Source organism: Protopterus annectens, chromosome 1.part0, assembly GCF_019279795.1.
Source record: "Protopterus annectens isolate FY-2018-M chromosome 1.part0, PAN1.0, whole genome shotgun sequence".
Classification (NCBI taxonomy): Eukaryota; Metazoa; Chordata; order Ceratodontiformes; family Protopteridae; genus Protopterus; species Protopterus annectens.
Window position 1 is genome coordinate 950,860,276 of NC_056725.1, and position 15,909 is coordinate 950,876,184.

At 39.3% G+C, this 15,909-nt stretch overlaps 1 protein-coding gene across 1 annotated transcript in view; it reads left to right on the top strand.

The window, feature by feature from the left end:
• LOC122795950 (enoyl-[acyl-carrier-protein] reductase, mitochondrial-like) overlaps positions 1–15,909 on the top strand; it is a 688,493-nt gene that overhangs the window by 357,041 nt on the left and 315,543 nt on the right. The window contains exon 5 of the mRNA XM_044064436.1: positions 5,669–5,771. Within this exon, the coding sequence (XP_043920371.1) occupies positions 5,669–5,771 (103 nt within the window). The remainder of the gene's footprint in view (positions 1–5,668; positions 5,772–15,909) is intronic.

Below are 15,909 nucleotides of genomic sequence, written 5' to 3' on the forward strand. Positions count from 1 at the left end.
AGAAGTTAGTTGCTAATTTGACTGCTCGTTCGGCACATTCGTTAACAACTCGCAAAACTGTAAAAGTTTGTATCACAATGATAAAGTCAGGCATGTCACTCCATGCTGCAGGATCAGCTGTTAGGAAAGATGAGTTTATGTTGACAGCAGTGAACAGATTCATTGATCATTCTGTTGCAAAGTCAGATAAGGTCATGACCTGGAATCTGGCAACAGCTGTTGCATTGACTCTTCTTAGATCTTCCTTACTGGGTGGCTTTTTCAAGGCTTAAGTTGCTGTTTCTCTTTGTTCCACACTCGATCTGAGAACAAGGACAGTGCTATGAGATCTTAGCTCAAATACCGAACGTATGCCTTGAGCTTTCGCAATGCACCTTGAGCCATCTGGTTGTCTATGGCTGTAAATGACTCCAGTGTCTGCAACAGTCAAAGATCACTGAGTGGAGCATTGCAAGTGTCAGTAGCTGAAAACCATGCCTTAACGTACACTGTCACTGTGAAGAGGCAGATTCAGTGAAAAGCCTGAATTTCATGTGCAGTTAATCTAAACTGCTCCCAGAAGGAGTAGATTTTAAGGCAGTATATGCCTTTTGCCATCCACCTGGCATGATGGTATGCATCAGGTGGACTGAAAGCAAAAGCTTCACTTTGTAGTTTGTCATCGAGGATGAGCAGTGACAGCTTGAGAAATTCAAAGTAGTCATCACGAGGCTGTGTTTCACATGTCAGCTTGTCACGCAGTAGTGCAACAACCTCACTTCGCTTCTCAGCTAGCTAGTGTTTCTCACAGTCTAACAGGCATCCATTACCTCCAGTTTCCTTAATCAGTGGTGCATATGCATTCAAGTCAAGAAGTTTCCAGTTTTTAAATCTTCTAAAAACTGCTATTTGTGGTCCTGAAGATGGGAAGAATATGTCAAACACTGCCGTAGACATAATTTCTAAAATGTGATGTCTGCATGGTAAAAATAAGAGTCGTTTCTCAAATGCTTGCTGAATCACTGTGATGGCACCTGTGTGCACACCGGTATTGTCACTGGTATTATCAAAGCACAAACCGGCTAACCATTCTGTAACACCTGGCCAGCTATGCAATGTCTGTACCACTGTTTGTCCCATCAGCTCTCCAGTGCTTGATAGAAGTTGGGGTATGCCCAGCAGTTTTTCAGTATTTTGACCTGTAACAACAATCAGCATGTAATCAGCAAATTCTCCATCACTTTGAGGTAACAGCTTCCCATCAAAATGTGCTACAAGGGGTGTTGATGGTTAAAACTGCTTCTTTATTTTCTCAGCAATGGATTGTCATGCAGCTTGCCTTGCTCTGTGTATTGAACTTGTGGACATGACCAGATCATTTACTTCATTGCCAGCCGCTTGCAGCACCAGTGCAACAATATGCATTGCTTGACAAGAAGTTATTCTTGTGCGGTCCAAGCTGGCAACAAAAAGAGGATCATCCACCAGTTGTCATTGTTTGGATACCAATTCAGGTGATCCTGTATCTACTGTGCTCACTTCTTTGACAGGCTGTCTACCAGTTACTAAATTCCGGTGATATTTTGACATGTTTGCTGCTGCATCATCTTCATCATCATTTTCATGTTCACTACTGTCTTCTGCCTCTGTCAGCTCTTCAGCTTCTCTGACTGTTTCTTTCAGCTGTTCTTTATCTTTGCATTTCATTTTTTCCTGTAGTCGGTTTTCATTTCTCTCCATTCCTTTTTTGAATTTAATGTTCTCTCCACCAATTATCATTTTTCTGTCTGTACGTTGATCTTGTAGAAAATCCCTGTCTTCTTGAGTCTTTATCAATAATTCTGCATCAGCATGCCCCACATCAAAAAGCTTCAAAAGTGAATCGCTAAAATCTGTTTCTGAGACTGTGTATCTGACCGGTACTTCTTATTCTTCCTGATTCTAGAATGTTTCTCTTACACTTTTGAGTTTTGTCACTGCATTTGGCTTCTGCGTTGTAGGTATGCTAGCTAACTGCCATAACTACAGAACTTCATAAACGGCATTTGAACAACTCGCTGAAAGAGTTAACTTGTTGGTTTTAAGATCATAGAACAGTCTGCATAAAACGTCACTGTTGGTTGGAAGCTGATTTGAGCGAGTTGAGATATTAAGGGCAGGTAACTGCTGGCCAAAAAGCCAGACATCAGTAACAGTTCTGGCTGACTCTCAGTGAGCTCATGGTTCACCATTAGGGGGACTGGGCTCTATCAATTAACATTAACTCTGCCAGCCACGTGTGCAGAAACTATATGAATTGGTAAATCATCAAAAAGTAATTAAATACAGTGTTTCTCTCAGTACAGTGTAAACAGGAAACAACACAGAATTGTGAACAATGAAAATAGAATTAAATAGTGCACAATGCTTTAAACAAGTAAAGTAGGCTGCAAGAGGTTATGAAAGCTCAAGTAAAACTGACTGGAGATAGATAAATACAACACTGGAATGCAATTAGCGGTACTGGAAACAGTGTGATATTTTACATGCTGTGACCTTTCACTTAATGAAATCAGACAATTCAAATTTTTTGCATACATAGACAACTCACCAACCCTCACATATTAGAAACCTATGCAAAATGATTAGAAAAAAAATATTTTTTTTGAAACACCCCAGTTTATATCTGTTCATTTAGGCTAGGTATCTTGTCTAAATAGTCAATTTCAGACTCTATCTGCCACCATGTACTGTTTCCTGATCTGGCACCTCCTCAACTTCAGGGTCAACAAAAAAAATGCCCTTTCATAATTGAGGGCAAGTGGCAAGGAACATGCAGTATCTCTGTTTATTTCTGAATACCAGCATTGCAACAGACCACACAAGGAGTGCAGAAATGCTTCCACAAATACAGTATCTACATTCAGAAACTGAATGCTGGCGCTCTGCCTGACAGCTTGCTCCTGGGGTGGCTATCTCCTTCACTCCACCTAGTTACAGTTCTCCTAGACTGTGCAGTCTTTGTCCTTGGATGGATGACTTCTCAAAGCTAATTACTACAATTTGAAAATGTAAAGGTTGGCTTATTTTAAGTATAAACGGCATGATTTATTTTGATTTTGTTCTCCCTAACTGTTGCATTGATATCACTAGTGATTTATTTGTAAATTTCTGAGTATCAGGGGAACGATGCTGGGGGGTATTCAGAAAGAAGCATAATGGCATCACACAGAATTAAATAGCATGGAGTATGTAGACTGGTTCAGTCTAATGCTGATTAGGGATGCATAACCAGCAAAGTACAGTAGGGCTGCTTAGAAAAACACTCCAGCCATGCTGATGACAATAACCATGCTGCCGGAAAGGTTATGTTATGTGGATTGCCCAATTCACTGTATGCTTATATGCACAATGAAGCACCTTAAAGCTTCAAAAATAGGCAATGACAATAACCCATAGGAGACTAAGACAACAAAGTGCCAAATCTTATCCTCATTTAAAGGATGAGAAAAAGAGAGATAATAAAGGTAAAAATGGGGAATAACAAGAAAGGGAAAACACGAGGACAAGATATAAGGTAGATAGGTGGGGGATACTTTTTTCTAGACAGCTGCCCATTATACATTTTTTAAGAGAGGTAGAAAGAGAAGTTAGCAAGGAGCAAGTGATAGGAGAAAGTTGGGTATAGGGAAGGAAGCAGGGACAAATAAACAAACATACAACACAGATAATGACTGACAGGGAAGGTATGAACAAAAGAGGTGGAGGCAACAGTGGAGAGATGCAGAGTGACTGAGGGTGGATAGATGGTGATTGAGAGGATGGGACTGAAGTCATGGAAAGGGGAGTGACACATATGGAAGAGTAACATCATGAAAGGAGATAGTAAGGAGTACAGAGAACCTGCCTGATCAGCCCAGAGATGATGCCCCCGGATGTCAAATGGGTCAAAGGGCACTACTGAGACTTGCATGGACAGTTATGCATACATGTTGATCCACATGTGTAACCCACAGGAGCACATGTGTTGTCATAGGATTGAAGATAAAGCAACAGCTGTAAAAGTTCACTTCACTGAAGGCCCATGTGTTACTACAGGCCCTATATACACATGGCAGGTGTGTCTTAGAGAAGGGTAAAGTAAAAAAAGGTCTTCCTTAACCAGAGTTAACAGGGACTGGTGCACGACATCGATGCTGTGGGCAGCTGAACTAGCACAGTAGTACAGGTGCACTGCAGCGTCACTGATATAAGCATGCCAAGAATAAGGCATAAGAAATTGCCAGAGGCAGGTTGGCCATAGGGGTGGGTCACAAAGACAAAGGCATCTAAAAGACAGAGGATTTCCCGGTATCCCACACTGAGGTAGTTGAGGGGATCCTCACACTTGTCATTAGCATATATATAGGAGATGTGCTGGTGAGGACTGCCTGAATGTCCACAGGCATACACCAGCAAGCAGTAATAACATGAATGCTAGCATGTTCCATTACCGTACTCAGTGAGTATTGCAAATGGAAAAACACATGTGCAAATCTGTCATCCAAGGGAATCAGGTCTGCAACATCGATGACCTGTACCACAAAATACATAAGTGCCCATAGACCGTACAAAACCTGCATGAACAGTTTGTTTCTGAATACACTTAAAAATCTTAAACAAAGGCTTTTTATTACAGGTTTATACTGAGTGTTGTTTCTTCTGCTATCTCCTACAATTATCTAGTTAACATAAACTCTTAACTGTCATTTTATTTTATTTTTATTTATTTTACATTTGTTGACCGGGCTAGTCCAGCTGGATATATGTCCATTTTCAGTGGAGGCCCGGGGAGAAAAGCTCCACAAATTACAACAACATTTTGCTTAGGTGAAAGGGTAAAAACAACAGCAAAGTGCATTTTCAGAACTGAAAAGCAAATCAAAACACATCTTGGACAGTAATGAAAATACATGGAGAAAATATAATGAATAAAAGATATATAACATGAAAATAAAATGGCCAAAGCTCATAAGCAGTATTAATTATTTAGTTACCATTCTGCCCTGACCTGTTCCCACCATGTTTCCTTGTAGCAGTTTTACTAGCGCATTAATGGATTCTCCTTAGATTTTGTAGCTGTAATACATTGTTTATTCTCTTATAGTCTATTATGTATTTGTCCTACATCTCACTGCTCACACTGTCTACTATTCTCTTAACTTTTATTTTATTTGCACCCTTCTGCACAAGGCATACTAATACAGAAATCAGGTTTAAATTGTGTGCTGTATTGTTTATTCATTTTAACTATGAGTATTGTAACCTTTCTTTTAGCTTAGACACACTGCTTTATTCATTTTCATGAAATAACAACAAAAATATTGCTTTAAGCGTCTATTATGTGTCATATTTTATTTTTAATGACTAAATGCAAATTATATAAAGGGCTCTAAGAGATGCGCTTTTTAAAACATGGCATGAGGATCCACAGATAACTTTATTTTTGTTACTTGGTAGGCCTTTTATAGATACAGAACTTTTATGCTTTTTTCAGAGAATGGCTTCACAGTGCTGTCCAACTTCAATGTGTAGTTTTTACATGTATAAGACATTCTTACTGTGATTCTAAGTAGAAACTGGTAGCATACATATCACCATTAAGATTGCAGGAAAATGTTTAGTTCTGTTTAAATATCATATGCTATGACATCTATTTTTTTTTCTTTAGGAGATACAGTAATTCAAAATGGTGCCAACAGTGCAGTTGGACAAGCTGTCATTCAGATTGCAGCAGCTATGGGAGTGAAAACTATTAATGTTGTGCGAGACAGGTAGGTTACATTGGAAAATATATATACTTTTTATTCTGACAGTATAATGATTCATAGATTCACAGACTGATATTAGGCTAATGACCTGGGGGTGCTTTCTAAGCCTAGCCAATTCTTTTCAAAAGAATAATGCCGCCCTGTATCCAAATAGGACATTGAGGGCCAGGAATTTATAAGTTACCTCTATTCCATAAGGGACATGGGTACCAGGCCCAGGGTAAATTTTCTATTTCCCATCCACTGGTGTAAGCTGTGCTTAAACTGGGTAATAGATAAACTCAGCTTCACATTGATGGGAAGCCTGTTCCATAGGTTATATCAGTCTCTACAGCATGTTCTGTTTACGTCACAGACAAAATTCAGGACCCTAGACCTTGTATTTCTGGTACTCTTTGACTTACAAATATGCAGTAGATTTATAAGTGTGGAGTTTGTAGATGCCTTGTAAGCCAGGCATAGACCAACCATCAGCAATCTATAGGATACTGAGTAGAGGTGCTCTGCATAAGGCAGGTTTGTTATGACTTGTATTCTTTTGTAAAAAACCTCTGAGGTTGCTGTAGTTGCTGCATATGACTGGTCAGGTACATACCAAAGGGAGCAATATACTCTGTTTGGTCTGATAAGGGCAGAATACAATGGGATAATGACCTTTTTGGACATAGATACCATGCCCTTAATTATAAGATGTGCAGCATAAAATGATTTCTTCACCACTGTGGTCACATGGTAGCCGAAGGTAATGCTAATGCCCATGTGCATAACCATATCCCTGACCACTGAGCTGACTCTTGTCTATGCAGAGGGTGAAAAAAGGCTTTATAACTAAATTAGTGAGCTTGTCTATAATGTCGCAGTTGGTTATTGTATCAAAACCCTTGGCCTGGTCAAGCTAAGCTGTGTGCACATTTTTACCTTCATCCAACCAATGCTTTGTTGACCCTCTCAGAAAAGTCCACCAGATTTAATAGGCATGACCTTCCTTTGACAAAGCTGAACTGTGATGAGTCCAGCATTTGCAGGTTACCTATGTCCTAATTTATCCAGTCCATAATGATTATTTCCATGGTCTTACGTATCAGGCTGCTAAACTTATGGGCCTGTAATTACCTTGGTCAGAAGTTGGACCTCCTTTGTGCAAGGGAAATAACTGTAGCCATCTTCCATTCCTGGAACATAAATCCTAACTCAAGGCTCCAGTTGAAAAGTGATTCAAGTGGAACAAAGGAGTCATGTTTCATGCTATTTATTAAACATCCCTGTATGTTCCTTGACCCGTTGTGGCACTGTTTTTAGCCTTGGAAAGTGCATTGATGACCTGTTCCCTAGTGATGGTTGGGGGGATTGTGGTATGCAATATTTTCTTTGGACTATCAGGGGTGGAGTAGGGGGAAACATTTGAGGTGAACCTGTCAGCCAAAAAGTTGGCAATGGTCTCTGCTTCCCTGTGGGAGACATTTGCAATAAGTTTTCTGCATTTTTGTGTATTTCCTCTGAGGTTATGGACATACTTGTAAAAAGCTTTGTGGTTGTCTTTTGCTCAAGAAGCAATTTTTTCTTCAAATTTTGCCTTTGATGTATTAATTTACCATCTTAGCTGCTTATTTATATTAGTCAGGGGGCTTTTAGTAGGTATGGCTTTGTTCTTGCTATGCTTGAACAAGATTTTTTCCTTTTGTTGTATAACCGATTGATATTGTGATTTCTCCAGGAAAGTTTGTCTTTTGAGTTTGACTTATTCTTAATAAGAATGGGCATGGTTTACTGTACAGAGATTTTTTAAACAGCTCAGCATATGCTATGGCATTTACTGGGTTTGGGGATGCTTGGAATTTACCCAAGGTGTTGCTTAGTAGAGAGAGGTTAGCCTTGGAATAGTTCCTAAAGATTTATGGTTTTGTTGGATCCCTGGATTTAATTTTTATTTCAAGTAATACTGCCTTATGGTCCGATCTGACGAGTGATGACATTACATTGGGTGCGAAACATCAGTACCCTATGTTTTTGAGTATAAGATCAATGATGTTTATATCCCTGGTAGGAGAATGGACCAACTGTTCAAGGATGTTAGTATTAACAAAGTTTAGGAATTGCTGGGCTTGTGCATTAGAAGCGGTGTAGTATTCCCAGTCTATAGAGGAGTAGTTGAGATCCCCCATGAATATCTTATTGGGTTGAATGGTGAGAGACTCTAGTAAACTGAGATAGGTAGTATGGGTTCCCTGGAACATGGAGGGGGGCCTATAGGTTGCAAGGATATGGTATGAGACTCTGTTTATGGTGAGTTGCACATGTATGAGTTCCAGTGGGTCATACACTTTAAATGGTCTGGATGTGAGGTTGGTTTTAATATAGACTAAGACTACTCTACCTTTATATTCTCCCTGTACAGTAGCTGGTCTAAAGGTGTAAAAGACATTATAACTGTGCATTTCTGGGGTACTCTTCGTGACTTTAAACCATGTCTGTTACTACACAGATGTCTGCACTCTCCAGAGAGAGGAAGATTTGTAGGGAGTGTCTTCCCAGTAAATCCTACCAAAAACAGACCAGCACAATGGTACTACGGCTAAAGCACATTTATTGATGAAAATTATAAAGGCAAACCGGTTTCGGCTTTACTAAGCCTTCTTCAGTGCTAAACCATACATAGTCAACTGTTGAGCAATCCACAGAAAATCCACAAACATCCTACCAATCCCCCAGGCAGACCTATTGTCTCTGGGAGAGGGTCTTTAACTGAATCACTATCTGCTTTCCTGACATATTATTTAAAACCATTATTGCCTTATGTTAGATCAAGGATACAAGACACTACTGAATTTTTAAACATCATTCAGGATTCACAATTGGAAGCGGATTGGTGGTTATGTACATTAGATGTTTCATCTCTTTACACGAGTATCCCCCATGATGCTGGTATAGCTGCAATCTCATACTGGTTGGACAAGTCAGAAATATATTCCACTGGTTTCAATAATTTTCTTATTACACTTACTGAGTATGTGTTGTGTAAAATGTTTTTTATTTTAATGGGCAAGCCTATTGGCAGATCAGAGGCACTGCAATGGGGCCTTCTTTTGCCCCCATATATGCTGACTTATTTATGGGATTTTTTGAACAATCATACATATATGATGTTCACCATAATCTGTTTATTAATAATTTGGACATCTGGAGAAGATATCTAGATGATTGTTGGATGGTGTGGCGTGGGGATAAGGCTCAAGTGTCTGAATTTGTTAGGTATCTTAACAACAACCCTTGGGACATATAATTTACTCTCAACATACAATATCATGAGATTGTTTTTCTGGATGTAGTAATTTCCAGACAGGAAGACCACACACTGGCTACATGGGTACATAGGAAGTTCCCTCAATATAATACGCTGTTACATGCATCCAGTTTTCACCCACGCCACATCATCCAAAATATTCCCAAATCCTAATTTCTACGCATGAAACGCATATGTTCATCAGAGCAACACCATCAAGCTTGCGTACAAGATCTGTCCAATAGGCTTGTTAGTCGTGGATATTCTAGACATCATATTTCCAAAACTATTGACCAGACCAGTGGGATGGCGCGTTCCACTTTATTACAATACCAACATTCTAGGAATGATAACACATCCAATTCTGTCCAGCCGATCAGATTTGTAACCACATTTGGTAACAATACATCTAGATTTAGGGAGATTATTAACAGACATTGGGACATTTTAAAGGCTCATGAACTACTTAATGACATTTTACTAGACAAATGTGCCTTTTCATATCGCAGGGGTCGCACTATACAATCTCGCTTTACTCACTACAAAAGATACACACCAGCCACAACAGTTCAAACCACTTTGTTTGGTGACCCTTTGGTGGGATGTTTCCCTTGTGGCCATTGCAGCGCTTGTGAACATATTCTTAAAACTAAGGAATTTTCAAGCAAAAATACATCTCAGATATATCAGATTAATATTTTTGGAAATTGTAGTTCAGTTGGGTCGTATATCTAGCCACATGCACCTGTTCCTCTTTTTATGTAGGTCAGACGTCTAGACCATTTAAACTGAGGATCAGTGAACACCTTAGTGCCATCAGAAACCATTGTTTGTCTAATGCCTTATACAAACACATCATCAGCCATCCCACTGCACATTTCAAATTAGTCATCATAGATAAGATTCAATTGCATAGAAACTTTAAAGCAGGCTGGCATGACAAACTTAATAACATGGAATCTATATGGATTACCAAGTTAGGAGCTTTCTTCAAACCTGGACTAAATGAAATGGAATAACATGTCAGCCTGCCCTTTTATGCGTATTGTTGATATGTTGATATATTTATCTAATTTTGTGTACACATGTCATTTTCTATAATATCATTTATAATGATTCATAACATAAACAAATATAGTAGTGTTGTTATATGATATGTGTATATATTTAATTAATTTATTTATCAGCAATATGCCTTTAAATATTTCTTTATATAATACCAGGATGTAGGGGCTGCTTAACAGTTGACTATCTATGGTTTAGCACTGAAGAAGGCTTAGTAAAGCCGAAACCGGTTTGCCTTTATAATAATTTTCATCAATAAATGTTTTTTAGCCGTAGTACCATTGTGCTGGTCCATTTTTGGTAGGATTTACTGTTTTGGTTTGGACCATGCACTTAGTCCCTCGTGCGTGTGTTTTGGTTTGGTCTGTCGTGTCTTCCCAGGCCATCAAATGTTGTACACCCCTTGGATTAACACCAGAAGTTAAGCCAATTGTTATAATCAATCATTTTCTGTTGGTAATGTGGCATCACCCTTGAAGAGGGTAGTATATGCTGCTCAGTGCTAGGCTCATACCTGCCTGAGACACATAATCAGTAAGCTTGATCATGTCTCACTTCATATAGACAAGGGAGGTACATCTCAGGTCATTAACACCCACATGGACTATGAGAGAGTCATACTAATGCCTGTGCTTCAATGACCTGAGTGTCTGTGTGACTTGACAGATCCAAGCCCTGGAAAGGCAGCTAACTGTGACTCTGTCCTTACTCAGTCTGGTGAGGAGAACATCGCTGAACCTCACTGTAGAATCACCAAGGACCAGGAAATTTGGCTGTGCCCTGGTTTGCCTTAAGGGCTTAGCAGTAGAGACATTGGATATAGTGCTACTATGTGTAGCTGTGGGTGGTGTTTTCATGGAGTGCAGGAGGTCTTACTGTTTTAGGAGAGTTACCTGTAAATGCCTCAGCATAAGTAGTTTTATGTGTAGGGTCTTTACCCAGTGCGGTAGGTGTGGCTCAAGTGTCACTGACAACCTCTATAGGATTAGTTTTGGTTGTATGAGAGGGTTTTGCCTCCAGCATTAAAGTGCATTTACACCTCTCACATACTTTATCTGTTTTATTAATAATAAGTGGGTCGTCAGTGCACGTGAGGCAAGTGCTTCAATGCCTCAGAATACTCATCTCAACCAGATTTTCCACAGAGAATGAAGAAGTGCATATTCATGGCTACTGATCTACTATGGAGGACCGAGGGAAATTTAAATATTGAATAGGACAATAAGACAAGGAACTTCATAAGCAATGCTCAGTTATGCACAAACTAGATGCTCTAGTAGTTAAAAAAATCTGTCTAGACAGTAATGCCACAAGAGTGTAGACCACAAACCTTCCTAATGTAAAATAACTGGTAATATGATAATATAGATAATACTAATAATACTAGAAAAATATCCCCATATTTCATAAAGGCATGCTAAAACTAAACAAAATAACTCTTAAATGCCTTGTAGTTTAAAACTGAATGCTTTCCAATAGTCGTGCTAAAGCTATGACACAAATTCTAAAGTTTTGTTTTATCTTTGAATAAGGCAAATATGGACATTTAGCAGGATGCTTACGATAACTCTGCAACATGAAGACAAACTCCCACAGCAAAAAATAACCTTACCACTTGACTGAAGACTGAGCCTGGATCCATTTTTCTTCTTCTAGTTTTTGGTAACAACTTCTAGCTGCTGTATTGCCAATCTCCCCCTTTATGTCAGATTTTAAACTAATGGATGAACAAGAGTTTAAAAAATCATGTAGTTAACAGGTCTATCTCAAAGTTTTTAGCCATTTAGAAGATTCACATTCAGACAAAATGGTGCCATAAGAAAGTTAGCACTAACAGCTGAAACAGAAGGGGATATAATTGACAGGAACCTTCCTGTTGCCACTTATAGGCTGGGAGATACAAGGTTATTGTGTTCACCCCACATAACCATTGCACCATAATCAGACATACTCTAATACAATAGTTGTGAAGGTGCAATCTCCCATGTGGATCTTGGGGTGGCTTGCCATTTCTCATAAAATCTGTTATTTTCTGTGTTTGCCTCTGGTATTGATTTCCCTAAAACAATGATACACTTTCATACACACTAACATGAAACACAGTTTATTAGAATATAAGGGGATGGAGTGGCACATTCAATTAAACATAACTCAAATTACCTGCTTGGGCAATTTTGTTTATTTAGCTCCTATGCTTAAAAAGTAAGCTAATTGTATTAAACATAGCTACAATTTATTTTATTATGCATAAAATAAGGGGGTCATCTTAGTGTGCATTTTGCAATCATATTTAAGTATTTTTAATTATGCAAATAGATGGTAAAATGGGAGATGAGGAGGTAATGACCGATTTTATTTTCCTTGACTCAGTGATATCTGCAGATTGCTATTGCACCCATGAAGCTCAAAGGAGCTTGCTTTTAGGATGGAAAGTTATGCAAATCTGGATAAGATTATAAAGAACAACATGTTGTCAACAACGATCCAGCTATTCAGTGATCTGTCCTTCCCACTGGTAACATATGACTGTGAAAGTTGGACCACAGGTAATGATGTGTTAGAAAATTTATGATTTTGAATTGCGGAGCTGGAGAAAACTTTTGAGAATTCATTGGGCTGCAAGAAAATCAGATCAGTCGATCTTAGTGAAACAAACACAGACCATTCAACGGTAGGTCTGATAGTAAAACTAAAACTCAAATACTTTTGCTATATAATGCAAAGACATTCCCCCAGGTTTAGCAAGGAGCTGTGCAGGAGTAAATTATTCCTGCATGGCAGGGGCCGTTCTTGTTCATCGCGGCAGCATGCCATGCATATGTATGAAGGCACTCTACCATGCTCTAAAACAGACACGGTTCCATGTACGAGCGCAGAGGGTGTGCCTGAGAGCCTGAGAGCAGAGCTCTCACAATACACATGCCCCCTGCACACCAGAATTGCCTTTTGGCAATTTAAAATGAGTGAGAATGCTTGTAACACCCCAAACCTGTCAGGGTAAGAAATCTGGTTAAAGCCATAAGGGACAATCATCCCTACCAAGCCAAAAGTTGATAGAATAACAGATGTAGCATAAGCACATAACACACACCTCCCAACCCGTCAGAGTAAGGAATGTGGACAAAGCCAAAAGGGACAATCATCCCACAAAGAAGAAAATTGATAGAATAACAGGTTCAGCATTAGTAGGGATATCCTGAAGGGTACAAATAAAAAAACACAACAAATATTTTTTTTTAAACATGCAATAAAGTTTAAGTGCAGCTGCGCGGGTGTGCCCATTGCTTAGCTCCGTTTAGTCCAGCTTAAATGGCACAAGAAGTTAAATAGCAAGAGACATCCAACATAAGCAGTACTACAGTAATGTAATGGTTACAGCGTATGCTTTATAAACAGCCATTTCCGGTTTGATCCCCACTGTAAAAAATTTGCATTTTGCATGTGGAAGCAGTACATAAACATTTTTTTTATAATTAGCCACTAACTAACATATATTTGTTAACCAGAGTACTGTAGTAGGTCCAGATGTGAGGTGTCAGTTTAATAAAGTTGTGAAACCCCCATATAACACAAGTCCCCCATACAGTATAGTCACACGTGAATAAATATAATGAATGCATATTGGGGGATGTCAGGGACAGTAAACACATTTATAATATGTAATGAATGATGAATCAATCCCATATAGCGGATAGTCTATAAAATAAAAAAATAAGCAATGCTAAGCATTGCACAGCTCTGCTTACCAGGTGTAACTACTAAGCAATGAGTAGCCCAGCTAAGTGGATATGCCCATTGGTAAGCAGTGCTTAACCTGCCCCTTTAAGCACTGCCAATCTTAGCTAAGCAGGTTTGCCCATAGCTTAGCTTAGCTCAGCATATTTAAAACCGTCCAATCACGGCACAAGGGGGCAGAAATTGACCGTATTTAAACCCCACAGGCGGGAATACAGCTCATAACTGGTTGCAGCTTCCCACTGTAGGCAGTAAGCAAGTGTTGCTGAGGGCATGTGCTTCCAGGCACAGCACTGGGGCATACAGGAGTCAAAGGTCATGGTAGGACTCCTGGTAAATAACCATGATGAGAGACTGCTGCAGGGCCAGTACCAGGGCTCCCAGTATAAAGCGGAAGCCTGGGACTGTCTCGCCTGTGATCTCACCAGTGCCACTGGTGTCCCTCAGACTGGTGAGCAGGCCTGGCACCACTATGCCGACTTGAAGGGGAAGAAGAGGGAGCTCTTGGATGAGTGGGTCCAAGAAGCAAGGTAGAGAGGTAATGTTGCAGCAGTGTGTAAGTATTCATATCAATAGCTGCTGACCAAAGTCCAGCCTGTGTATGTGATGGATAGGTATGGCTAAATATTTCTCTTTTCCCTTTACAGCTGCAGCTGAGCAGGCTGAGAATCAAGAAGCCCATGCTAGAAGGTTGTAAAGGCTGCATCGCAATGCTGGTGAGCAACAGTCCTGCTTGTAGTAGTCATACCAAATAAATATAAAGTAGTAGAAAGTCACCTGGCAGTATAAAAACTGTATATGGGTTGTACTGAATAAACCAGCCAATATGACAGTAATAGTCCTATATAGGTGACATTGCAATAAAACTGTAACTGCCTGGCAATAAAGTTCTAAATCCTGGACTGGTTGTGTTTACTCTGGTATTGCATGGCATTTAATGTTGCAGTAACTGAATAGTAATGTGTTAACCACTGTTACCCACACTGTGCTACATAAAAAAACATGTCTAGGAATGTCTGTATAAGACTATTGTAAGTACAAGGTCTGACTGTACACCCAAGGGAGACTTAGACATAAAACAGTGAATGAATAGACAGTAGTTTCTAAATAGCTCACTCTGATGAAACTCATATTGTTGTATTTTTAGCACACACAGCCGTGGTTCGAATCCTGGGAGTGGTAGTAAGCTGTATGCATAATCATACCTCTCAACTGTACAGATTTTCGCAGAATGTCCAGATAATTGGCTCATATTTTTGGCCTGATCCTCTGTCTCCCTGGCAAATCACTGATGATCTCAGAATTGTAGTCACTAAATAATGACATACATTTGATTTTCAGACCTCAAATCCTTCAGAAAATGTATATTATAACACATTCTGTTACTCTAGCAACTCTCCAATATTCAAAATATGCTCCTATTTGTACTCCCATGTTGTCAAGCTTTGCCCAGAGTGTGTGCATTAAGAGATTAAAATGTATCTGCATATTATTAACTAGGATTTAGGAATATGTGTAGAAACAGTCAGGTAGTGTTAACAAATATTCCCCCCACAGGTATTTCAGATAAGAAAACTGTAACTGCCTGGCAATAAAGTTTTAAACCCTGGACTGGTAGTGTTTACTCTGGTACTGTACGGCCTGACATGTAGCATTTACCAACATCTGAAATCAGAATAATACTGTTGTGTCAGCCACTGTTTCTCACATGGTGCTACATAAAAATATGTCTAGAAATGTCTGTATAAGATTGTTGTAATTACAAGGTGAGATTGTACAACCAAGAGAGACTTAGAAAGAAAACACTGAAGAAACAGACAGTGGTGTCTAAATAGCTCACTCTGATGAAATAGAAATTGTTGTATTTTTAGTAGACACAGCCATGATTCGAATTCTGGGAGTGGTAGCAAGCTGTATGCATAATCATACCTCTCAGATGTACACATTTTCCCAGAATGTCCAGATATTTGGCTCATATTTCTGGCCTGTTCCTCTTTTTACCTAGCAAATTGGTGGGATGATCTCAGGATTGTAGTCACCAATTAATGACATACATTTGAG